At 40.1% G+C, this 27,723-nt stretch overlaps 1 protein-coding gene across 1 annotated transcript in view; it reads left to right on the top strand.

Annotated features, from left to right (window-relative positions):
* Positions 1-12,004: 12,004 nt before the first annotated feature.
* The window catches only part of asic1b (acid-sensing (proton-gated) ion channel 1b), a 157,867-nt gene continuing 142,148 nt past the window's right edge, over positions 12,005-27,723 (top strand). The window contains exons 1-2 of the mRNA XM_073468589.1: positions 12,005-12,375; positions 21,731-21,926. Of these exons, the coding sequence (XP_073324690.1) occupies positions 12,014-12,375; positions 21,731-21,926 (558 nt within the window). The 5' untranslated portion in view covers positions 12,005-12,013. The remainder of the gene's footprint in view (positions 12,376-21,730; positions 21,927-27,723) is intronic.

Here is a 27,723-nt window from a genome sequence, read left to right as displayed (position 1 = left end):
CCATTCTTCTCTCCCCTGGGCCACTTGCATGCCAGCCTCCGGATGAGTGTTTCATCAAGTAGCCAGAGACTAATTTAAAAACATCACGTCAGTATAAATAAGCAAATAAAGAACTATAAGAGTTTTTGACCCTGTTAGTGTTATGCAGGGGTTATTGGAGTCACAAAAGTGCTCTTTTTTGCCAGGCACCTGAATATTTCCTTAGAATAACACGTGTTTAGGGTTCATTTTCAATGATATTGTTATTAAATTTGAACTTTGAACTTGTAAGATTATATGATATGAACCAGTCTTGTTTCCAGCTGATGGAGGCAGCTGCAGGTTATCTGCTTATTTTTGCATTAAGGTGGGAAAAATAAATAATTCATAACCTTTCGAAACAGCCCAAAAGCATGCCTGTACTCCAAATGGTTAAATAATTGCTTTAAATTTACTTTTGGCAAGACTGGAATAGGTGTATTAGGATAACTTTTACATAAATTTTGAGGAATAAGTTAAAATATACAGGAATTGTTATAGTAACTTAAGCAGCATGTAAAGTGATATAAGTGCTAGACAGAATTATAATTAAAACAACCACATACAACAGTGAGGGGAGCTTGTGCAGCTGTTTTGTCAAGCATGTTTTTACTGCACTGCACATTTATACCTGTCACTGCCTGTCAACATAATTATTCCCAGAGGGAAAGAGGAGAAAATAACTATATGTCAATTAGCACAGTTTAGCACAGAGAGTGTCAGTCAGTTTGAATGAGTGCGATGTGATAACATTAACTTGTTAATTTGGAGACTAATGTGTCAAAATCAATGCATCCTGCCGGTAATTCTTTCATACCATTTACACATTTTATTTTTTCCACAATATAATAAAACCTTCAAAGGTAACACATAAGTCAGATATGTTACTGTGAGGAGTTAATGTGGTGAAATTGGGCTGTTGGATGTCTGAGGATGATGTGAGTTTAACAACACACTTCTGAACCTCTGAGTTCCAGATCTATTGTGTATCCTGTCAGTCATTTTTACCACTCACAATCGGAAGCACGGAGAGACAGGGAGTGCAATCTCAGAGCTTTACTGGTCTGTGCAATATTACTTTCATGCATGACTAATACAGTATGAGCAAAAGTTAGAGAGGAGAAAATCAACTTGGATGGCAATAATTTTGAATAGTTAAAGGAAATTAAGTTGGAATGACGAGTGTATGGATGGCTGTAATGTTGCAAAACATCTTCTTCTTTTAGACTCGTGGAAATAAAATGTGTTAAAGGTTTATTTTAGTTTAGATTTCTATTCTTAACCTTGGCGGAAACCCTTTACAATAAAGTCCTTGTAATAGTTGTCAGTTAATATGTAATAATTCCATTCCAAGTCCTTATAAGGTGCTTAGTAACATTAATAAGACTGTTTGAGTATTAGCAGTAGCATAATAAAGATGTTTATTGTTAGGTTTAGACAATTACAAGCACTTATATGAAACTTGTTCACAGTTTAATTTAATAAATGTGTTTATATTGCTATTGTAAGCAATTATAAGAAACTCACAAGGCTTTTAATAATATTATCAAGCAGTCTATAAACTAATAAAGTTTCTTATAAACATCTTATATAGTCTTACTAGTGTTAATAAGATCACACAAGGATTAATAAGGGTTTTATAACTTATTAACTAATGCTTATTAACTAAACCTGTATGCAAATGTATGCATATCTAATTATATAGCCTAATTTGCATATTGACTTAAAAACATTTAATACAAAAAAATGATAGTCTTATCTGGGAAAGTTTCATGGTGATAGCTATTTGTTAAAACTGCATTCACTTTTAGTTTTTTCTTCATACTCTGACCACAAATCTCCACTTGAGTCCTTTACGTACATACATACTCCAGTTTTATGCTATGCTCTATCTATATTCTGGAGATTTTAGCAGAGATGGTTTGTTCATACATCATTCATAGCCTAATTTAAATAACATTTCATTCCTAATATCATAGCAAAATTCAGTTTTCTATGGCTGTTGACAGTATTTTCTGATTTATGGAGTGATAAAAAAGAGATCTCCAAAATCCCACTGTAAAAACTAATATATATATAAAATATCAGTAAAATGAACCAAGCATTTTGAGCCTGGCTTTATCCAATGTTCATATTTGTGTTCTGCAAATGTATGCAAATCTGTGCGCGACTCGTTTGCATATCTAAGCACAACATTTCAGAGAGCTTGAGACAAAAAACAATTGTCTTAATGTAAGCAATCAACTGGTGGAATTTCATGTTGACATCTATTAGTTAAAAATTTTACCCTAATCACCTGTAGTGCTTCATGATTTGGATTGATTAAGATATAAAGCCTGCTGCTGACACGAGGACAGTTTAACTTTTTGCTATCAAGTAAATGCTGCAAACGTGGACCTTATAAACTGTGCAGAATGTTGTTAGTGCAGGAAGCAAAAGGTTATATTCTCCTTCCCCTCTTGACTGGTACACTCAGATATTTCATCTGGTTTCACTGAAATTAGATGCTGATCCATTCTTAAGAGCAGTGGAGGGCTTCACTCGGCTCTTGCCTCTCTATTTCATTCTGTCCTACGGAGCTAACAATATGAGTTAAAGCTATTGATTAGGGGCCCATGTAGCCAGCCAGCTGCTGGGTAAATCATAAAAAGGGAATATCAAAATGTCTATATCAAGAATATTCCTCATGTCTACTTCAGAATTGCCTTTGAGCGTATAGCAGCAGGCTCTTTATAATTTTTATTGAAAAAGTTCGGTAGCATTTCTCGTGTGCAATTTTACCACCAGACTTGAAAACCCTGTTCTTCAAAATTGAACTAAAAATCAATGTGAAGTCATCCACAATAAGTATCCTTATAAGCACTCTTCGTGGTTAGCTATGAAAAGTAATTGCTGGCGATTTAATTTTCAATTATCTCTTCAATGAAAACTAATTCCTTTCATGACTAGGTGCCCATTTTGCTAAGCCCATATCTCATACATGCAGTGGCACAATACAATTTACTTTTTTGCCACCCTCTCAAGTACAGCAGAATACTGTGCAGCAGACCACCAATGAAATACGAGACAGAGACAAAGAGGGGGCGTGGGGGGGGTTAGAGCCAGGCCTGCTGCATGTGAATATTTAATTAGTTGTTAATGAAAAGAAGTCATTAGGATTAATTCCTCCTTAAGGCTAATTTAAATGTTCTTTTGCACTTCTCATGAGAGTCGAAGTCTGTGTGCAAGGCACTGAAGTCGAGTTCCCATGCTGGCCCTTAATGGGGCTTCAGCTGTGGACAATAGCCAATCATTCAAAATTGTGTCGCAGTAATGAGCTCACAAGTCACCACCGTATACGTAATTAGCAGCATTTCTGAGCAGCCTGTTTTGCTCATGAAAAATATGAAGGAGTAGCGCGACCATTCGCTTACCTTCTAAATTACTTAGACGTAAATATATCTGTGTCATCGTACACGTCAGTGATGAAAGAGGATCTGCCTGCAAGCCAAAATACTTGCAACAGCACATTAACTGAAACATTTCACTGCTTTTGCCTGGCGCCTCGATTTGTTAAAATGTCAACACAGTAAGTATAAAATAAGTGTAAAAGGTCTTGCATTACTAGCTCCCCAAATATCTCATGACGCTCATTTTTGGATTGAGCCCGAGGCTGTGGGCGCACAAAGTTTGTGGATGATGCTTCTGAAACTTTCCTTCCAGGGGTAGAGAATCAATCTCCGCAGCAAGAAACCTGATGCTGTATTGAACCTGTGACGCAGATGAATAACCCATGTTCAGGCACAATCAACCACTCTAAGACAGGTAGAAATAGCAGTGGTGAGGTGACCAAAACCATCTTACCCACAAATTGCATTGTGCCACGTCCTCCCACCTGCTCCGACCAGGTTCTTATATTAAAGTTGCTTGAGCTATAATCACTAGGCCTTTCAGCGATAGCTCCAAATGCCTGCTATCAACTTACTCAGAGGCACATGTCAAGCTTGAGAATCAAAATGAGAATGGTTATTTTCCACGTAACTGTAACTCTCATCTGGTCTGCAAAGGAACTCTGCAGGTGTTTCCCTCAAGAGCATGAGCTGGCAACATGAAAAATAGATGCATGGAGGGTTGTAAACTTTCCGCTGAGCGTTATTGAGGCATAATTTGCACTTCAGAAAGCGGCAATACAATACTGTAATTACAGCTCCTCTACAGGGAGGTAGAGGAGCACTGCTTTTACAAAGTTGCACATAACTAAGCATAACGTAGCTTGAAGGAAAAGACATCTCGGTGAACTGGGTTGCAAAGAGCTGTGGCTCAACAGGGGGTATCGAGGCTGATGAATTCCCGTGCTGTCCATAAAGGCGTCCTTGACGGATAATCATCATTGCCCACTGGGGTAGTATGCATTTGTCTTGACTGAAACCTGCAGATTCTCATTATTAGATCTAAAGACCATCTGTCTATAAAGACCTTGTCTGTCACCTTCTGATGATGTCTTCCTCTGGACCAGCGCCAAGGTAACAGTCCCTTGGAAACTGGTTCTAGGTGTGCGGCTGGAAGCAGACCCAAATCATCAGGGTCAAGAGCCTCTTGCTCCCTCTGTGTCCTGCTTACCCAATGATAACTAAAGAGACTTGTCAATGGGGCCCTAGAGTGTATTCATATTCCCTGCCAGCTCCCACTGAGTTGGTTGGCACGACACGTAGCCTTGGCCAAAGTAAAAGCCAATCTGCATGGAGTGAGCTGAAAGGAAAGGAGGACACAAGAGAGACGAGAGGAGAGGAATGGGGAGACTGGATAATCTCCCCATGTGTGTAAGCCTACTCTCACCGCTAGTGTAATCCAAATGAAATATTAAAGGAGACTCGACCTCACAAAGAGTTATGGAGACAAACCTCTTGTTGTGCTAACATGGCCCAGTTTTCTATACATTTCTCTAATCCTGTATGCAGTGTTTAGGAATATGCTGATTGGTATTGAAACAGTTTGCCATGTTTAACAGTTAGTTGATATGTACTGATAAAAACTGTAGCCAGAAATATGAATTTAGTTGGGCCTGTGGGATATAAGTCTACGAACCAAAGCAAAAAGTTAGATCAACCCAAACAGGGTGTTTGGAGAATTTGCCTCCTGTCAGTTTTATACATTGTATACATTTACTGTTGCTTGGCAATCCCCCAATAACATCACCGCACAACTGTTGCAGCAGTGTCAAACCCTGGATTGTAGCGGCTGCAATGGTCTACTCACTTTTATTTATACTCATATATACTCATATTACTATAGAGTGGTGTAGGGATGATGAAATTTTGCAGGTTAACCCGGGTATTAGCATTGCGCTGGTTACTTCGACAAAAAGCCGACAGGATTGCCCCAACATTTTTTTTCTCCTCCAATCTAGCTTGATCAGAGTGCTTGGATTTGAAAGTATGGTTCAGTCAGATTCTTAATGACCCCCACTTTGAGCCTCTCATACAGAGCTGCAGGTAACGTTAGCATTAGCATGCCTGATAAGTGCTCACTGAAAAACATTGTTGCCAACATGAATGAGATTTATTTAGCAGTGTTGGCAGTAAACCCAAGACATTGGCCTGCAGGTAACTGTGGTAAATTCCGAGCTTGACATGATATTTAGGGCTGGTGAACAGTGACATTAGCTGTGATTTACAGCATGGCTATAACTCTGTAGGCTACTAACACTCAGTCCCACCGCAGAGCCTCGTAGTAGAGATGCACATAGTGACTCTCTAAAATGGCCAAAAATGGGGTCCTGGTGACTGTCAAAGGTCCACCAGACTCCCTGTGCTTCCAGCGGAGAAACAGAGTCTGACAGTAGCTTCTCATGGCTGGTTAGCTCTGACTGCAGGCTCTACGTCGCTGTCCGTGCTACACTGAGCGGTGGTCAGTCTGTCTCAGCTGTGTCCCCTGACCCTCCACTTCACACGCTATGTGGACACGACCAAACCTCCTGCAGTTGTTCCTTCTTTTTTTTAAATGTGCTGGGAGGGAGGACTGAGGCAGAATTTGAGATTGTAGTTACCCTTAAACATGGCTGCTGGAGACTAAACATCCCCAAATCGACTAAGCTGATATAGTTAAACTTGAGTATCTTGACTACCACAAAGTTTTGTTCCAGGGATTTATTTGACGCAACTTAATTATTTAGTTAACTGTTTTCTCTTTGGCTCTGGAAGGACCACTTACTGCATGTACTATATGTAGCAATTGAAAAAGCTGCCTAATTGGGGCAAATCTGCCTTGCGGCTGCCTTCAAAGTACTCACTCAATTTTGTATGGCTTCCTCTCAAACTTTGAACTAAATCAGCTCCACTTTTGAGAGAGGTGATGCACTCACCAGCATGCGCACTTTTTAAGAACTGATGAGGCTGTTGACGTCATCGCAGATCGAAACACAAAACACAAATTACATCAAAAGACTATTTTACGGAAGCACAGCGACTGGGAACTTCTAATCTATGATTTTTACATTCATACTGTATTTGTGGGCTAGCTGTCATTAATGCATTTTGTTCCCAGTGCCTCTCAGTGCTCTTCTGCTTCATGAAAACACATCTCTTCTGTCCTAACACTCCTCGCCCAATCAGTATTTTTTAAACAATTTGCTTGCAAGTACATTCACATATTAGCTGGAGAGAAAAGAGGCACAATAGGGGAGAAAATGACCATATTGTGTCTTTCCTACTTTAGTCCTGTTCTTACAAAAAGTACTGATTCAAACTGCCCATAATTGCAACAAAGATTTGAGTGAGGTTGAGAATTGTACTCAAAGACACAATGGTAAAGTCCTTTTAGGCAAGTCTTGCCCCTTGGCAGCCATCTTGGCACTGCCCCCAGGTAGTAATTTCCATCTAACAAGACCAGGCCCTTATCTAAATGAATGGGAAAGGAGCCGTAGCTTCACTTTCAATGGTCACCGGGACATAAAAACAGCATGTTTAGAATTACCAAAAAGTAACGTGACTTTGTCCCAAAATAGGCTATAGTTACAGGTTATACTTCTGCCACACACGTGCACGGTTTCATGATGACTTCTTTTGCCCAATCCAGAGCGCTGCGATGTGACGAGCCCAGTCGCCTATAATATGGGACTTAGTATTACCATGACCTGGATGATTGAGAACCTTCATCAACATCTCACCTTTATTGGTAATCCTGTGCATTAGCATGATATCCTCCTCCTCCATGCTCATCAGAAGTTCATCTACAGCCACGCAAAAATGTTTGAAACTGTTGCGCTCGTCAGTGCAACAACACAGTTAGCTGACATGTTTCCTGGTGTGGGTGTGATAAAGCAGACTATAAGCTTCTGTGGGGAAGGGGCAGGTCAGGAGTCATACAACTGCTGCCGCCTCTGGTGTTGCAGACTTTTCGGTTCAAAATGCTTTCAGTGATTTGTCACTTTAAATAAAGAAACATTAATGCAACCTAGAAAATAAAATAATGTCAGACTTAAAGCATAATGCCTGGCAACTGTGATAATATAGACACTGCAAAGCTTATCTTACTGAAGCACAGGCAGCATATAAGGAATGACTATGCACAGAAAACGGTTGTATTTTTGCACTACTTTTTACTTGATAATCTGTATAATTAAATACTTCTCCCTTCGTGCTGCCAGTAAATCTGACGTTTCTTTTCAACTTCTCAGCTTTCATGTCCGTGTAAAAAAGGAAAGAAAAAGAAAGGTCCACTTTTATAGTGCCAACGGATTGAAATATATTCACAAGCAGGTCTGGACAGCAGGAAAATCTAGGCTGAATTGTACCAAAGAGCAGCCTTTAAAGAAAGCCGCACTGAAAAAGGATTTTGTCAGAGGCCTATTTATCCACTGTACCTCTGAGGAGCATTATACTATCATATTCTTCAGAATAATGTAAACAGATAGAAGTATCCTCTCTGTAAGCTGTTCTAGCATCACTGTGGGGCTAACAGACAACCGTTATATAAATTTGGGTCCTACCACCTGCTATCAAAATGTACCTCAGTAATTTAATATCTACTGTAATATCAAAACCATGTGTGTCACTGCTGCATAATGTCTGCCCAGAATTCACATCATCTCACTGGAAGAGTGCATGGCTCATCTTCCCAGCACTGCTGATCAATATAAGATGCCACATTGTCACAGTCAATACTATGGCAAATGGCAATTATGGACGAATTATGAACAATTTCATGGGTGAGCTCCCCTCGCCTCTTGGCAATACGGTTTCTATGACAGATTTGGCACTGGCAGTCTTGCGACACATCTGCCTTATTGCCTGTGTTTGGCTCACTCACTCACTCTGACATATTTGGATGTTCCATTCAGTCAACTACAGAGAATTGGTCATGGGAGAAAATAGATTTGCTCAGGGATTTGTGTGAGCCCGTGTACAACTCTGTATATGCGTGCATAAGCATGCCTGAATATGTATGTGTACAAAAAACCTGTGAGCAGATACTATATACGTGTTACATATTGGTGCATCTGTGTACGTCTGTTGTCATATTTGTTTACAAATTACTGTCTTTAAGTAAATGTGTTTGTGTCAGTAGCAGCTTTGAATGGCTGTAAAATGGGCAATGAACCTGCGGCAGTAGCATTTTTTCTCTGCAAGCTTTCAAAATGCTCTTTGTTTTCTATAGACCGAATCACAGCGACGTCATGGTAACAACAACAGTCACTTCCAGGTAGAAAGTTGGCTGTTGGTTTGCGTTGTGAAATCGCCGCACAAATCTTTCAAATTGTGAAACTGTTTATTTCTATTGTTACAGGTGTAACTGTACCGCACTACAGACTAACTGTTTTGGGTAAATGCAAGCTGTCATTTTCTAAGAGGTAAATTAGTGACAGTGACTTTTTTTTTTGCATTAATAACAAGTATATAATGTTCCAGATATATATCTAATGCAAAAATAATGCATTACTTATCTTTATCTTATGGATTATACTTGTCTTTCAGTTACACTTCCTGTGACTGTGAGTTCTTCATGTGGCCCTTTACCATTTTTTGAAAACCTTTATGCGTCTCTGCCCTAATGGGAGGCTTCTACTTCAAGTCAAGTGCCCCTTAGCTCAAGATCTGCACTGCTATGCTATCAGAAGAAAATTAACTGTTATTCTGCTGTCGATTTTTTTTAAATTGTCATTCTTGCCCCTTAGAGTATCTGTAACGACACTGACTCAGTGTTTACTGTTTCGACTTTACCCCGAGACAGTGCGGTATGTTGATGAGAAACTAGATGTATCTGAGCTTTCCAAGCTTTTCCACTTGAAAATTACACATGAACACACTCAAACGCCTTGTTTCAGACCTCTTCACCACCCGCTCTGAATACAAATAAATCCCAGTGTGCCAAGTCATGTGTAAATGCAGAACCATCTTTATCAACTGAATGCTAGAGAATTTAACTCTATCCCTAGCTTGGAGGAACATTTCTAAGACCTCAGCATATAAAATCATATACATTTGATTTTTGAGGCAATGTAATGTAGATTTACTAACATAGATTTTATATAAAGAAGAAAGGAACAAGTAAACCTTGATGTAAAACAATCTTAGACATTTTAACATGCTTCATCATCATTTTACTGGATGGTTTTTACCTCAAAGGAGAACAAAAGGAACGAGCAAACAGGTGATGATGATAAAGTAGCCTAATTTTGAGACAAGAGACCAAATCATTGTGACGTTGTGGTAACAACAAGTTACTTCAGGGAAGAACACTGGCTGTTGATTTGCATAGTGAAGATAGCCACGCCAACTTGCTTATTATTTTAATTGCTGTGAGCATGCATATGAGATGAATCAGATGTATACAGTTTGAAATAGCATCATTAACAAAAGACACTTGTCTTGTCGTATGTAAGCTAAAGCCTGATACAGGGCTTTTTCTACTAGGACGTTATTGTAAATAAATATTGTGATTTGGTCTGCATGGTCTGGCTGATTCTACATTCTGTACATTATTGCTTTATGACAAAAAAACTCAACATTTCAGCTAAATTCCCCGCATAAGTCTGTTTTCTTTCTGGATTGTTCATTTGTCTTCTGAAATATTGTATTTTTTGCCCTTGAGGGCCACCATACAAATGCTACGCTACTCCTGAAATTAGCATTATGTTACTCACCTAGCTACAATAATTCACTTCAACTGTTGATATCTGTGGCTCCGACCTAGTGTTCGTGAAAGCTGCATTATTAATAAGCTATGACAGCATCAAACATGCATTTTAGATGAATTAGATGTATACAGTTTGAAATAGCACAATTAAAAAAGATAATTTCATTGTATGTAAGCTAAAGCCTGATACAGGGCTTTTCTACTAGGGCGTTATTGTACATAAACCTTGTGATTCGGTCTATATTGTCTGGCGGAAATTCTAGATTCTGTACATTTTCAGTTTACGACAAACAAAATGAGCATTTTAGTTAAATTCCCCGCATAAGTCTGTTCTGTTCATTTGTCTTCTGAAATATCGCCTTTTTTTGCCCTTCAGGGCCACCATACAAATGCTACGCAGCATTAAACGTTAAGTTATCGGCTGAAATTCGGTTGGCACTCATCTAGCTAGGTACTAGCTAACTACGCTAATTTACCTTTAAAAACAAGGTATAACAACTGACTTTATCTTGGCTGTTGATGGTAAGGTAACGTTTTGTCACAATTTTGCTTTATGCAATTAAAATGTCAACTTTTAACAGCTAGAAAGAAAAACTTGACGCTGGCTAGTCGTTCATAATTTAAGCTAGCTCAGAGGACCGCCAGAGACCTCAGTAGTGCGTGAATGGGCGGCGTATGAGGTAATGACTAATATTTGAGTCATGTTGTATCATCTGTACTGAAATTGTAGGCTCAGTACACCGCTGTTGGCTCGCTCCCGGGTAAAGTACAGGCATCGCTGAAGTGACACCGACGTTTGACTTCGTCAGCCGGTGTAAAATACACGCCGTCCTATCCTTGCTCTCTCCTGTTTGGGGCGAATTTAATTGATCCGGGCAAACCGCGACCGCCTCTGAGGCTTGTTTGCCTGAATCCATAACGCTGAGCATTTCGGGCGCCCAGGTGCACATTTTCTTTTTGTTTTATCCAGAACACTGTTACTGAAGGATAAACCAGTGGAAAATCCGGAGTAAATCATCCCCGCATTGTTGTGGAGGCAGGCTCGGAAGGAGGGAATGGATGCGAGCGAGCGAGCAGAGGCGCACCGAGGCAGCTACCTGACGGACCCGGCTCCTCTGTGATGCAGCTGTTTGTGCTGGCTGCGAGAAACACAGGACGCCCCGACGGCTGCTTTTAAAAAAATAATTTAAAAAAAAAAACGCTAACGAGCGAGAAATCAGCGGCTGTTTGTTATTCTACACGTGTTGGGATTGCATATGAGGAGCGGGGAAAGCCATGTCGCCAGTCTACTCTCACAGAGGGACAGAGAAATCACCACCGCTTTGATTTTCTGATCCACATTCCTCTGTTTTCCACGCCGAGGTGATTTGGTTTGTTTGCCTCCTTCCCTACCCGTGATCTGTTTTTTTGCGGACCTGCCCAGCGCTTTTTTTGTTGTTGTTGTGATTGTTTTTTTTTTTAGATATCAACTCGGTGATAATACAGAAGTGTGCGACTGCGAGGAGGAGAGGACGGCGTTGGCATCTATCCATGCGCGCACCACACCGCGCTATTTATTATTATGGAAGTGTGACCCCCAGGCAGCCGAGGTACAACACATGCTCCCCTCCCCAACCCCCCCCCCCCCTCCATCTATACTTCCTCCAAGTGTTTTCATGTGGGGGGTATTTTGAGCACATCTTCGGGTAAAATGCTCTGAACGTCGGGGTCTGTTTTGCCGGCTGTCAGTGACGCAACATCTCACACAGACTGCATGAGATATACATGCGTCGAAGGGCGTGAACTTGCAGAGTCTAACCTCCTTAACCATTAAGAAAGCGTCCACTTATCTATAAAGCCACTTTGAAAACCCCTGCCCTCCGCACATCTAAAACTCATCATAATGGATCTCAAAGCGGACTCCGAGGACATGGACTACAAGCGGCCGGCTCCCATTGAAGTTTTCGCCAGCAGGTCCACGCTGCACGGCATCTCGCACATGTTCACCATTGAGCGGATGTGTATCAAGCGCAGCCTGTGGATTTTGTTCTTCATGTGCTCCGTGGGCATGCTGGTGATGGTATGTGTGGACCGGGTGCAGTTCTACTTCCAGTACCCGCACGTCACCAAGCTGGACGAGGTGGCGGCTCCGATGATGGTGTTCCCCTCGGTCACCTTCTGCAACCTCAACTCCTTCCGCTTCAGCCGGGTGACGCGCAACGACCTGTACCACGCTGGGGAGCTCCTTGCCTTGCTCAACGGCAGGTGTGTGCGTGCGTGTGCGTGGGTGTATGTGTGTGTGTGGCCCCACTGCAGGTCAACCTGTTGGTATGCATGAAGCAAACCTGTGAATGATTAAGTTCTTTGATAGCAGACATTTTCTGATTTTTAAATTCCTGTCATTCAGTAACCCACCTCACTTTTTTTTTTCTTACAGCCAGACTCTCAAACAGACACATTAGCTGCTTGGATGATAAGATTTTGCCTCAGGGAAACCCATCTGTGAGGATTTAGTAGTTGTTGATTCAGGAATTGATTGTGTCCATCCCACAGTAGCAGATAACAGTCACAAGATTTAAACGCTTGGTGGAAACAGTACATTTTTAATTTGGGTACACAGAACTGAACTATTATTTATTCCAATAAATTAATTGAGAAACACTGAATCACTAAATCCCTAAACCCACTGACTGAATTCCCAAACTCCCTCTTGAGATATTCTGTGAGGGAAAATGGTGCCTGTGCTTTCCTTCTCAGGCCTAACAGTTTAAATCGATAAGGTACTGGTGAACCTTGAACTTCTGTGAAATCTCATTTTGGTTTTCAGCAGCCTCATGGGAATGCAGCCCGAATTTTGCCATGATGTCTGAATCGTCTCAGGTGAAATCTTACATGTCACATGGAAGTGCAAAGCAGTGTTTTAACACCTGTGTCACTGGTTGTCGCTGTTAGGCCACTGGGCAATGTGCAAACAACATGGACAAAGCATGAAAAACATTTTAAGGCTCTCTGTGAATATGAACTTGAATTGAACTTTAATGTAGGAAAAAAAAGGGGAGGGATGAAAGGTGGGTTATTTAATAATGTAGTGTTACATTAAATATCATATCAGCTGAAATCCACACTGCACATTAGCTGCTATATTTATGAAATCGTATGCAACAACATGAAATATACACCTAACATCAATCTGTTCAAATATGTTTACACCGTATTTGATAAAAAAAAAAGGGAGAAACAACCCATTTTGTCACAGATCATGTGAACAAGGTAACAGATAATGGATGAGCTGTTTCTGAGTGGTTAATATAAAACGATGAAGGAGAAAATGCCGCTGGTGCTATTCCCTGTCTCATCACTTTACAGCTCACGTGATATGAATATCTCAATATTGGATAAGTAGACGAGTAGATTTTTAAATCCCCTGCTGACAAAGTGTGAAGAGACTCGTGTGAGTGTGTCTGTGTGTGATTCATAACTACCAATCCCTCCTTTACACTTGTTGCTCTCTGCTCTGCTTTGATCATTTAGTCTTTTGGCAGCCATGACAAGCTCACCGTTGTGTGTTGAAACTTTTGATTTTAAATATCTTAACTTTTTTCTTTTTTTTTTATGTTACCCACTTATTCTGGTCACGTTCACCAGTGCACCACAGATAACCGTCCGTGACTCTGTATTCATAGCTATTCTCGTTGACTTCACATACACACACACGAATATAGACGTGTGGTACTGCAAAAACAAATGATCCACTACATACAAACACATCTGAATAACATCTCGAACACATTAGTCAGTGTATTTTTAGTTTATTGATCCACGCAGCTCTGCAGCTGAAGGCACAGTTGGAGAGTAGCTCTGTGGTACATGCTAGACTGACATAAATCTGATTCCTTGTTTTCTTACTGAATATCGTTGCTCTGTGACCTCTATATGCGTCCAACTTACAGGTGATAACCTTACAGGAAAGCAATAGATTCCATTGCTTGGGGCTGCAGTTCTAGTGCTTTGTATGGTATAGATTTCACCCTGTGTGCCTACGTCCTACATGGATTTGTTTCTCTGTGTAATAGCAACATAGGCCTCCACTTCTTTGATTATTAGTGCAGGTTGAGTCAGATTTCCTGTAATAAGTGAGATGCACAGAAGAGAAAACTGAAAGCTGTGGCCCTTGCTCCAAGTGACTTTGGAATGAGCTGATTTTAGATGGGAGGAGGGGAACTGCAAGCAGAGGCAATTAACTTGTGTCTCGTAAGCTGTGTGATGAACAAGTCTTTATCCCTGTGTAATTAGTGCTGTTTGTTAAGCTACAGAGTTGTCCCGCTGATTAACACTCTCTCATCTATCTGGCTGTTTCTTGCCCCCCTCTGTTCCCTTTTGCCTTTGGGGAGGTGTCCCCTCACTTTTTGCCAACTCAGAGAATGGTTAAAATGCTTAAAAGAGGACAGGGCAAGCTTAGTCTTACTCTCAGACAGTCTCATGGAGGTAGAAAAAGTACTGTGCGATAAGGACTGTGTTGAATGATAAAACAAAGGAATTTGGAACAACTTGAATCTAACTTGTAGATAAGAAAAAGTTCGTAGGGCTTCCTGTAGAGACTGCTTTTAAATTACGCATTGATTGGCCAGAAAACATTTCAGTGGTAAGCTTCTTGATATCAGGCGACATGCTGTGGATTTTGTCAGAAAATGGCAGAAGGAAAACAAAGTGTCATGTGGCTGTGAGTCTGTGTCCATCACTGTCTCCAGAGGAGGCAGCAGGCAGTATCTACCCTTGCAGCGATGCCAGACTTTCTTAGACAAGTTTGTAACTGAACTAGAAGTAGCTTCACCTTAGGTTTTTTTCTGCACAAAAGAAAATCAATCACATACACACTGTGTTTTTGCAGGTTGAAGTCACACTTGGCAGTGCAGAACATTACGCGTAAATTGCTCACTTTTATTTTTATTATGTCGCAAAGGCAATTACGTGATAATTAACAAAAGAAAGGTCATTTTGGAGTAGGTGTTGGTTATGTGGTTTATGCTGCCAAAAAGTGTTGGTTCAGCTCATGAAGTCAGAGAAGCGAGTCTTCTGCTTACACAGTTATCAGGTTTTAACATGTTTCCTGAGCTTGCAAACATGCTTTAAATTCACGTAAGCAGTTTGTAAAGTGCCACAAAATGTAACGCTTGGTGACTTTCACGACCTTATCTGTCTCAGCACGACCGCAGCTCCTAATCAGGATTTGACTGTCGTATAAAAGTGTTTGGTAGAGGACGTGGGGAGGTCAGAAAATACAAAATCAAACGGTTGCTTCCGAAGCTGATTTTTCAAACAAGTGTTCATTTGCATTTATATTGTGAATGTTTGCCAGAGAGAAGGCTATCATTTGGGAGACTTAGGCAATTTATCAAAGGTCAAGGTCCAATGTGTTGGAAGGTGTTGCATGTTACTCCTGGATTTTGCTTCTTTGTTTTTTTACGTGTGATTACCTTTCAGTGAAACAGAGATTTTTTTGGGTTGGCTTCACCCCTCTGTGGCCCTTGTTTGCATTTCTATGATCTTGTCCAAAGTGGCATAATAACCGTGTCACAGGTGCACCATCATTAAGATGTGATTATCGAAACTGCTACAGGGAATCATTGCAGTTATTCATTTTCAAGGACACTGCACAAACAATTCCATCCTCGTTAGTATACGAGTTCAGTTGGTGCTAATTGGATAATTACCTGAGATTATATTAAGATGTGTTCATTGTTGTGTCACACAGCCTGTAGTATTAACACCAACTTAATACACCGGGAGTATAAACTGCTACTTTTGTTAGATTTTTGTTAAATTGGCGGTGTCAAGAAGTCCTGAGTGAGTGCAGTTTTGTGACCACAGTCTCGCTGTCAAAGTTCACTCTGAAAATCAGTGGTTACTAGTATTTACTCACTGCTCTCATGAGGTGGCAAAGTGATGCAGATGCTCCTTCATTCGTTTTAGTCCCCACAAGAAAATTAAAGTGCTTGTGGCCCATAATCCAATTTAGCCTCCCCCGCCCGTACGTAGTGAGTTTGCTGTGATTGCTTTAGGGAGCAGTGGCAGGGCAATATTAAAAATCTACCCATATTATTGTGATTGTATACGCTTCAACTAAAGCCTCCTGACTCGGGGATCTGAGCACGGCGTCTTAAGTGCTCTCCTGGCAGCTTTGTGTTGCTTATAAGACACAGGCTCAGGATACAATTCAATTAAGTTCAGAATATACCACAACAGGCTGTATCTTCTTATTACAATAAAGCGTGACAATGTAGTGATTTAGTCCCAGTGGGTCCCAGGGTACTGAACTAGTTTTGAGCTCAAAGATGCAACTTTTTTGGTCAGTATTTGGCCAGTGTGATGTGACCTGTCATTTTCAAAGCCCCAGATGAACCTTTCAGAACAGTAACATTTCTGCTCTAGTATTATCAAGTAAAACAACTGTAGTTGATAAAGTTTAGCACATCATGTATACAGTATAACATTGACAAACATTGACAACATTATCGAAACTTGAAACATAATCTGTGAAGTACCTTTGACTGTGAATGACAGAAAAGTTGTGATTATTTATTTATTTACTTTTCTCTAATACAGTGACTCGACTCTTACATAATCATACTGGTTCTCTCTAACATATAGACAAATCCAGAGCCCTATTTGCGTGATCCGCCATATAGCGCCGCAGCTGTAGGTATAGATTTATCAGCCCGGCCGATTATCGGGGCAGATCTCTAAATTTAAAAATACAATTATTTGACTCTCATGCAGTTTTCTTTCTCCTTCTGTATTTAACACCTTGTAGTCTCACTCAATGTCCCGCCCACAACACCATTTGATATGTTAGATGTTGTTGTGGAATTTCGACTCGCTTGACCATTCAGGAGAGATGAAGAAAACTCAGAGACACCGATGACTTAAGTTGAAGTAGTTTATACAAACTTGATCAAGGAGGAACAACATAACAACACATCTGTGTGTGCAATGTAATGCCAAGTCAATCCCTCTCGAACCTTCTCTAGTTTCAGGTTATATCCTCTCAGCACAGGAAGCATGGTTTTCTGCTTAGCAACACATAAGTGGAACGTTACAAGCAGAGATTCTCACCTCTGACTTAGTGAGGAATAGAAAGCAAATGGGTAGAACACAGTCAGTCTGCTACCTCAGATGGATCGAAGGCCATCCTATGATTTTAGATAAACAACAGCCTTGGTTTGTCAGAGATCCGTTTGGAAGCACATCGCAGCTGCTTCGAACTGCTAAGTTTGCAGTGACCATGAGAGATATAAACTCATAGATCAAGAGGTCACTGTGCCCTCATCCATACTTTATCGGGCCTGGTCTCCTAACCTTTACACAGGGTACATACGAAATCTTAGCCTGTGGGGCCTCATAGATTTTTCTCACACAGATGTCACAACTAATAACCTATCAACACTGAATAATGTGAATCTGCAAAGTAACTAGTAACTAAAGTTATCAAATAAATGTATTGGAGTGGAAGTATAAAGTAGTAGAAAATTTAAATATTCAAGCAAAGTTCCTCAAAATTGTACTTTAGTGTAGTATTTAAGTAAACTGTAGTCCGCTACATTCTATCAATCGTTGTTTTAAAATTTGACGCAAGACTTAGATTTTTACCCAAATATCGACTATCGGTCTCTGGAATTACTAATAATTGGTATCGGTATTGGCCCTGTAAAAAACATATCGGTCTAGTCTGCACCTTTACCGGGTGGCAGATCAGTGCCTGCTGCTGACAGCAGCATGGGTAGTTAGATTGACGACATTAGACAGTGGCCCCCAGTTACTTATTAAGGTATCTTATATGGATGCCGTTCTTAACATTTTTCCTATTTTACATACCGGACATTGGTTATATTGTAATATCCTTGATCCACCTCTGGTTCTCTACATGGCCAGAGAATCCATGTCTAAGTGTACAACATTTCAGACAGGGGAACTTTTTTTCCAAAATTGTTCGCCACTATTGTTGGAGAAGCTGAAAATTGCACTTCGTGATGTCCTTGACATTGCTGTAAAAAGTAAAGTTTCATAGAAAGTAAAGCTAAAAGTAGAAAATGGTTCATTTCTTGGGACAGCTAGCATTCAAATGTGCGGATATTTTAGGGAGAGAGCACCGCAGGAATGGTGACTTGTCTTTGTCTGATAATTGCCCAGATTCATGTATAGCTGTAGGGTTATAGGTTTATTACCAGTTGAATGCAACCATTTTAAAGCATTTGTTGATTGGTTCCGGTTTCTGTCTACTGGATAGAAGGATAATTTTCCCTTAGATAGTATTCATAAAGCATGTAGGTCATTTGTGATGAAGGTTAGCCTGTTTTCAGGTAAAGATATGCTTGAGATATATTCAGAACAGCTGTCACACTGGCTAAAACCCAGACATCTCTCTTGGTAATCGACATCCTTCAAAAACAAGGTAATTTAAACACTAAAGCCAGCCAGATCGCACATTTACAGTGTATTATCTGTTTACATGTTCACACACGAGTGGAGTTGAGCATCAGCCTTACATAACCTACAACCTATAACAGCCGAATTAGTAACGACAACTAGCAACTAATGAATAAACTTTGTTGTGTTTATCATCTATTTAATTTATGAGCTAAGTGGTTATCTGCACTGTCCTGTCTTTAGTTGGTTGTTGCTGCTTGTGTTAATTCATCTTACATTATTTTTTATTAAATTATTAAGTTTTAATAAGTGATAGTCAGTCATCTCTTGGTCAGAACAATAGTCCTCATCTTGTCTGTTAACTCCATCTGTAATTCCTCCTTCAACATCAAGTGTGATGGATTCCCATCTCTCATCAGTGTTACGAGCGCAGTGAGGAGAAACAGTCCTCATTTCAAATTACAGCACATACTATCTCACATGGTGAATATTTTATTTCATTCTGTTTGCAGCAGGTAAACAAAGCTGTTGCAGCAGTGAAACATATTACATTCCTGTAATTTGGTTGGGACGCGAGTTGAAAATACATTGCCAGTTGAATATTAAGGCAGTGCTCACAAAAGAAATAATGTAATATTTCATTTTTTATTCATGGATCAACTTACATTATTCCCGTCATCAAGGGACAAAATCTTGTTCACGAGTACAGACAAAGCTTGACCTTGTGGAATTAAAAAAAAATCCATTAAGATTTACCACCAATTATAGTGTGAAATAGTGCCCATATCAATGAGAAATAACTCTGCTGTCAGCTTCCACAAAGTCATTCACAGATTTATTGTCAGAGGAGCAGGGTAAGCCTTTGTCTCTGTCCGTCTCTCGTGGTTTTTCAATTCTAATTCTGGTTTCTCCAGCTTTGGGACAGGCTTATTCATGTTTGCAAATGTAAATTGAGTTGTCCAAAATGATTACAATAACACAATACATGAACCCTATTATAAGATGGCTGCTGCTCTGTCACATTACACACAAATTCAGGACTTCATATCAAACCCCAATACCTTACCATGTTGCAGTAATTCTAAAGAATAGCAGAAATGACTACCTTGTTTCGCAGTTAATTTAAAAAACCTTTGCAGTCTTTTACAGTGCTATTCACTCTAACAGACTCTGTGTTCAAACAAATTATTCTCATAAGTGTCTGTCAGTAGTGCTTAATCTTAGCGCTGCATAATTTGGATGCTTGTACCACTGATGGCCCGTTGCTCTGCAGGGGTCATCAATGGGCCGTCTTTTCTGCGAGCAGGGCCACACCACTTAATTGAGGTTAATTTGTGTCTGTGAATGACTGTGAGCAGGTGCTGGAGGTTGATGGTGGTTGTCAAGCAGAGGCGTGTCATAAATGACTTCCCTCCTGTTTTCCTTCTGTGAGTATGGCCATTATGGTAAAGTAGAGTTTCAGTATGGTGTGTGTTCGGCCCTGTCTACACGTAATGTTCACGGCTATTTCTTCAAACAAAACTTAATCTATGCGTTTTGGCCTTTCTTATACACATTAACAGCGGTATTACACAATTATTATTCAATATTATTATTCAGTTATAATGAGCCTTAAAGGCATTAACAACAAACTGGTTGCACAAACTTTTTCTAAAGTGCTTGTCTGGACGAAGGTCCCTGTTTTCAAAAACACCTGTCTAAGTGTGGTATAGGCATAAGAATGCAGAACCTGTAGGCAGGGGACAGGATTTTGGTATGGGAAGCATTCTGGTTTTCGTTTTTTAGTCTACGTTGTATTGACCAATCACTTTCTAGCTGGCTTGCATGCAGGTTGACAGTCCATGTGAAGAGCAAAAGAGCAATGCAATTTCGGACCCCATTGGCTATTGTCTGGTGACAATTTAGCTTTTTATCAGCTCTTAAATGTAACTGTTTTAGATTAGTTTTAAAATCTAAAACAATCATCTTTCAACTCCAACTCCACTCCAGAGTCACAAATTGCTAATTGGACTGCAAGCAATGACTGGTGCCAAAAAGTCTTGGCACAGAAATCTTTTATCCACTGGCTACACTGGAAGCTGTGAAACATTGGTCATTGCCTGCAGAGGCTGTAATCGTCAGATGATATACGATGGGTTATGAGATAGGGTGTGTGTTGATATACGTGAATTTATAATACTAAGTCTAGTTTTTGTGTTTGTGTGAAGGAAAGAGAAACAGAACAGGAGAGTGCGTATGCTTCCCTACATGATACACCTGATAATGTGTCACACGAAAATTGCACCAGATGCTACGTGAAGTGTTTTGCTTTGCTTTAATACTAAGTAGTTTGTATATTCTTTTCGTGTCCTCAAACTGAATAACAGCATAATGAACATTGTTATGCTTACTATGTGAAAACGCTCTGCTGCCACAGTTCCCAATTATTTGACAGGGTTATTAACATGATTGTGCAAAAAGAAATACCCCCATCCTTTCAATAATGAGCCATTTTCTCTCACTCATTGACACTGTGATAACGTGCCACAGCTAGGCTGCCAGCTTCAGACAACATGTGGATAATATTGTGAGAGCTTGCTAACTGCAGGTCTGGGAGAGCTGGCATGCACACGCATGTACCATTCATTCAGTTAGAGAGTGAGTATGCGCTTTTTGCTGTTTTGTCTATTAATTTTTTACACGATAATCCCTATTGTGCTGCCAAAATCTTTGTTTGCCTGCCAAACTCTTTAAATGCACATTTTAAAATGGATCTGAGGTACAGCCAGTTGTTGTATCTTTCTCTATTATACAAGGGAATTCCCTGAAATCAAGTCTATTTTTTACTCTTTCATGGGTAGATTAAGGTTTTGTGTTTTAAGATGATTATGTTTGAATAAAAAAGACACTTAAGAATAACAGTCTGTGAAATTTGGTTTTACTTTTAGATGCTTTTTCTGTTGTCGCCATTTAAAAAAACCCTTTACTTGTGATTCATACAGCAAGAGAAGTAATACAAAAGTTAGCATATGATTCCGAGACAAAAATTGTTTTCTTTCAGAAGATAGTGGCACAAAACAAAACATGGTCATGTCATCATATTCTGGTTTTAAACCAAAATGAAGAGATTAAACAAGGCTGGTTCATTACTGTATCTATTTTATAAATGTGCTGCTTCATCACCACATGAACTAACTCAAGGGAACTTCCTGTCCAGGTATGAGATCCGGGACCCACACCTGGTGGAGGAACATGTCCTGCAGATCCTGAAGGAAAAGGCCGACTTTGACAACTATAAGCCCCGGCCCTTCAACATGCGCGAATTCTACGACCGGACGGGCCATGACATCAAGGACATGCTTCTGTCCTGCTACTACAGAGGCATGGAGTGCAGTGCTGAAGACTTCAAAGTGGTGAGTCAGGCGTGTTAATAGTTAAAAAATGTCCTCTACTCGGCCAGCAGAGGCCTGCCAAGACAAGGGTCAGCTGAGCATATCTGTGATATAAGGTCAGTGTTGATTGTGTTGAGTGATAGAGGGAGATTCTGAAGACCCAGGTATGAAATACACACAAAAATTGACCGACACTGAATAACCAATCAAGGAGATACACGCACAAAATGCTAAATGCAGAATCTCTCAGAGAGAGAGGTCCTCATGAAGACTCTATAGGAACTCTAAACAAAGAAACATCTGGAACAAATAAACTGGCTAGCTCATGCCCCTCACCTGAGCCTGTGACTAATGATACCTGTCACTCTGTATTTATCTTCAATCCTCTATACATTGACAGAAATGTGAAACAGATGTGGCTACATGCCAAGAAAGAAATACAATCCAACAAAAATTTCCTCCCATCATATAGTTTATATTAATGTCTATATGATATGACTGTCTGTTGAGCAATCATTGCTGAAGTTTGCTTTTGGAAATGACATGGCAGGATATATAAGTAGTGATTTCATAGATTGATTTTTATCCTCAGTTCAGTCAATGGGGCTCCATCAGTCCAGATCCGTGACTGACTCACAGGCTAAGTGTTCATCTAAGTATTGCGATACACATCAAGTCTGCAGCCCTGCATGCTGGCCTTAGTGTTAAAGTTTACAGTCTCTGAAAGGTTGAGCAGTGCACTCATAAAAAGGCTGAAACATGGTCTTTGGCTGAACTCTGTGTTGCTGCTATAACACTTGCTTTATGAGTGAGAAGTTAAAAAAATCTGTCGCTGTGGGAGATTTTCTGTGAGTGTTTGTTTTTCTCATCTGTCAAATGGATACAGACATCCAGTTATACCTGGAACCTGTGTGACCTGTATACAGTATGTGCTGAGCAGTCTATGGATTCATCAGATACAATAGCGGTAAAACGACTGAGCTTTCTGAATCACATCTGAAGCACATGGGGTTCACTGCGTCAGATAGTGCAGCTATAATTGTCGTCAGTTATTGTACATTATTTGTCATTTCTGTCTAATAACAGCCACTGGTAAAAACACGGGTTTAAATTTAAGGAGGCACTGACTGCACTATTGACGTTGTCAGTACACACTCACCGAAGAACATTTGGTTGGTAATTAAATGTGTATTTTTTGCTGACACCAGCAAACAGCAATTATTTTTGAAAAGAAAATGAGCAATTTGTCTTTCTCTTCAATTTGCTACACGTCTGACTTTCTCCACTATCTAAGTTTGTCTGTCTGTGGGTTGGTGCTGGCAGGTAGCATACAGTGTGTTTATCAGAGCTTGTTTGCTGACGATGGCTGTTTACTGCTGCAACAAGAAATAGGCCTGATAAGTGCTGCGACTATCAAAGAGACAGTAAATGTTTGGGCCGCAATACAATACAATAAAACAGGGCTGCGGAATTGGCTGATATTTCTTTGTGTGTTTATGAGCCATTCAAATTACACAGCCCCTTTGTTTGAGATGAATACATTTTTTGATTATCATTTTGATTTTCCTAATGTTTTTTGCTATTTAATTTTCTAAGTAAGGCAGCAGTTACTGTAATTATGACAGTAAGTTAGTAAGTAAGTAAAACTTTATTTATATAGCACTCTTCTAAACACAAATTGCAAAGTGCTTTACATCAATAATAATATAGTATAGTAACAAGGTGGGGAACACCTTGTCGGACAATTTTGTGTGCAGCCTTCAAATGTCGGACTCTGCACACATATCATCCTACACAGTGAAGCTCAAATATTCAACTGTTGGAACAAGAAGAAAAGCATGTTTTTGACTGGAGGGGGGACTTAAATGAATCAGAATATGAGACACAAGACAATTCCAACTCAGAAGAATACGTTTGAGGTGAATGTTGCTTATAAAATAGAAGTCCCAAAAACAAAAAGAAATTGATTGCCCAAGGCTCATAAGAAAAGGAGGCCTCACAATAAAATGTCACACATTGCAACCAGTGGCAGCTTGCTGTGGGAGAAGGAGCTAATCCAGACGGAGCAACTACCCAACAGATGCTCATGCTAGAGCAGGTGGCGAGTGATGATGGCACTGTATTGATAAGGTTGAAGTCTCTTGAGACTTCTGTGGTAATTGCGACCTAATGCACATTTGTAAATGTCTCATAAAGATTCCAGTTGGCATAGATTACCGAATATTTTAGTAGACACCACATGCTTGTTTCTGAGAAAAGGCTACTTTTTTCTTTATCCCCTCCACAGCATCCTGTAACATAAACTGGATTGAGACACATTCACACAAAACTGACCCTCACAAATTGTATGAACCTTTCTCAGTCAAGGGAATCACATAGTTAATTACAAAAATCATATCTCCCCCCTTTTATCTGCCCAGTCCTCCAATAAATGTGCATACATAAAAGAAGAGAGTCACATGACTGATTACATTACAGGTGCGCTTCAGATGACAAGAAAACCTTTCTTCCAGACCGGTGCATCAGTTCTATAGATAACATGTATGTCTGTAGGAAGAGAGTGTGTCTGAAAGAAAGCAAGAAGAGGCTTTAAAATCCATAGTGTCACTGACTCTTACACCCTGTGTCCTTCAGTGGTCCTTTGAAGCTAAACCCCCACCAGTATCCAGTAAAAAAAACATGTAGTACAGCAGTGGCTGCAACACGGTCCACATGGTGCAGCTCCTCTAATGTGCTGATGTGTCCACATTTACTGTAGTTAGTTGTGCTTATGGCAGATGGTGCTTCGCAGGGCTCTACTGTATTAGTACAGTAGTGGACCTGGACAGAACAGCTCAGCAGAGAGCACTAATGGTGTGGAAAGAATCTTCAGTGTGATAGAAAAAGAAAAAAAAAAAGGACGATGAAGACTTCCACATGCCTCTGCCTCCAAACCCCAGAGCATGGAAGCAGTAAAACTGTGATTAACACTGTCGGCAGCTCCTGCTTGTTTACCCCCAGCATCGGCAGCGTGCCTCGCTAGCTGCTCCCTTGCTGTGGAACATAGCCAGAAACAAACGGTTGCTGCTGCAAATGGCATCAGGGCTTCCAGTTGCATCGCATCATTTCATCAGCGCTCTGATAAAGCTGGAAAATAAAACAGTCAGACCGCAGCAATGTTAACACTTAATGCAGGTTGTCTCAGATGAGATGGTGAGAGTCTGCAGTGTAATACCATCTAAGTGATGGATGAAAGGACTCTGCAGCTTCTATCTCAGAATTGATTTCAAATTGTTTTCAGGTTCCCGTTTCAGGTATTGAGTCCACCATAATCCAATCATAAGTACAGTGTGTCCATCTCAGGTCAATATTGTTGTCAATAAATGGTCACTGGTCCCAATACCTGGTGGGACACCGTGCCATATAATCAATTTTCTCTCATGACTGCTGCAAATATTACAGATTAGTAACTCCTTCTATCGTTGACCCTGCCTCCTCTATTTCCTTGGAAGGACTTTTGCTAATTAGTAATCCAGAAGGTTGGGCTTACATCTTTTAGCTCATTTGATACTAAAGAGCAGCAGGATAGAAAAATGGCCCTCAATTAATATTAATAGGTGGCCTTCAGCTTCTGAACTGTCGCTGCAGGAGATAATAGAAAACATTAAAAAGTGAGTGAAATACAAAGACCATAATTTGATTTTTTATGACCTTGTATTTAATTAAAGAGACACACATACGTCGACACATGGATCATAAATGTAGAGTCAGTTTAAGAGGAAAATTATTGGGTACACAATCTATCTTAGTGCATCCCTAAGGAACCCTCTGCAGATAATATGTTGATAGGTGGTTGATGTCAAAACCTCTAAGTTATTCCATTTTGAACACTTCAAGACACCCACATCTGACTACAGTCACTGGGGGAAACTCTGACAGACTTATAACTTTGCTAGACTTAAAACTGAAGCAGAGGGGGTTTGGCAGAGAGTGTAACAGACAGAGCGTGATGGAACATGAGAGAGAAAATAAGACCAAGAAAGAAAAAGAGAAAGAAGGATAGATAGTCTCAGAGACTGAGGCCCAGGTAACAACAAAGTCCTTGGGATGAAACTGAACATAATGGTCAAGTGCTGCAGAGAGGCACAAAGGCACAAACCAGCAGCTGCCGCTGCAGTAGCAGCAGAGGAAGTACTATCAGTAGACACACAGGTTTGTGCTCATTTAACATGTGAGACTGCAGAGCTGCACCGTATCTCCCTTTTCCAGCTGCTCAATTGTTTCCCCAAACACAATGAAGTATGGCAGCTCAACAAGTCTCCCCTTTCCACCTTTTGTTAAGAATAACATCTCAGATTGTATCCAAAAGTTATAGGTCATAGTGGTATTTAAATTAATTTACAAAAATTGTCATGATGACACTACTATTCTTCACGTCCCTACGGAAGGCCAGCTCACTTATTGCCTGTGCAGTTCCCCTGTTGGGGCCATGAGCTTGAATGCTACTGCGATATGCTGTTTTCTTTGTTAACAGCAGGATTTATTTTGCTACTTATATTTACAAGAATATAGAGTTGCCAGCCAATTGAGAAAGAGCAACCATGACAGATTGGAAGACATACCTGTTATTATAAATTTCTTTAAGTGCAATTTTGGTAATTTAGTTAATTTTTTTTTTTTTTTACTAATTTTAGTTGACATTTTAATACACTTAAACTTGATAAAGAAAATCTATGTAATAGCCAGTAACAACAGAACAAAAGTTCCCTGAAAACCCTTCTATATCTAACTCTAACAACACAGTGTTTCCCACGCATAGACTTTACATAAACCAGTGCACGTGACTGTTGTGATGTCGTTCGGTGTATGTTGGTTTTGATTGGCTACCCAATTAACGACAAGCTTCCTCCACACGCAGCTTACCTGCTGTTATGACAATGGAATCGCACATGAAATAAATCTTAAATGCGAGGTGTGTTTTTTGGGTGACTTTATAAAACTTACTGCTCAAGAAGAATGAAGGTAACGTTGCTGAGAGAGAGAAAACGGAAAGGGGAAATAAGTTTAAATTATTGGCATCTTTCGGTAGTTTCCACCAGCCCATTTTGTTTCACTCTTAATCTATAACAAGCCCCCCTGTCACCATCCTCTACCCCCCACCTTTGTGTAACCCAGACTCCTGCATAATTACCATGATCATTCTATTGAGCCATTGGCTCCATTTCAGCTGTCCATTGACCCTGAGAGTCAGAGAAGAGAAGTGTCGCTAATGAGATGTGATCAATAGAGAAAGCTTTTCAGAGACACCTGCCCATGGATCACATTTCACAAATACCCTTTGAAACAATCTAAAGCTTTGGACTTTTTGAAGTGTTGAATTATTAAATATAATTCACACTTCACATTTGTAAATTTAAATAATTGGTTGCTTAATACTTCCTCCTCCCAATCCAAATGAATTGTTCCCTTTGATAAATAAGGATGGTGTTTTCTTTCTTTTTAGTGTTGCTGGGCTTGGAAGGATGCTGGTAGTCGTGTGTGTCGGCTTTGTACTGGGGCCAGCTTGAGGGATCGAGTTTCTTTGGTTAATTCTGGCTGTAATCTAATTTAATTATCTTAGATATTAAGAGTGATGACTGTTGAGGCTGAGAGACTTGTGAGGTAGCTGCCATTTGTAATATCAAACATTCAAACATGCTTTTATCTCCCATTCCTCATCAACTGTTTTTGACACAGCTCACCTTTGTTCCACCCTTTTTTACTCATTGCTATTCAAGTCTCATCCATCAGCTCAAAGCCGATGATTCTGCCGTTCTTTTTGGCCGGACAATTCTCATCA

This window comes from Pagrus major, chromosome 6 (assembly GCF_040436345.1).
Source record: "Pagrus major chromosome 6, Pma_NU_1.0".
Taxonomy (NCBI): Eukaryota; Metazoa; Chordata; class Actinopteri; order Spariformes; family Sparidae; genus Pagrus; species Pagrus major.
The sequence above is the reverse complement of the archived record's forward strand: the minus strand, read 5'-3'. Positions and strand labels throughout refer to the sequence as shown.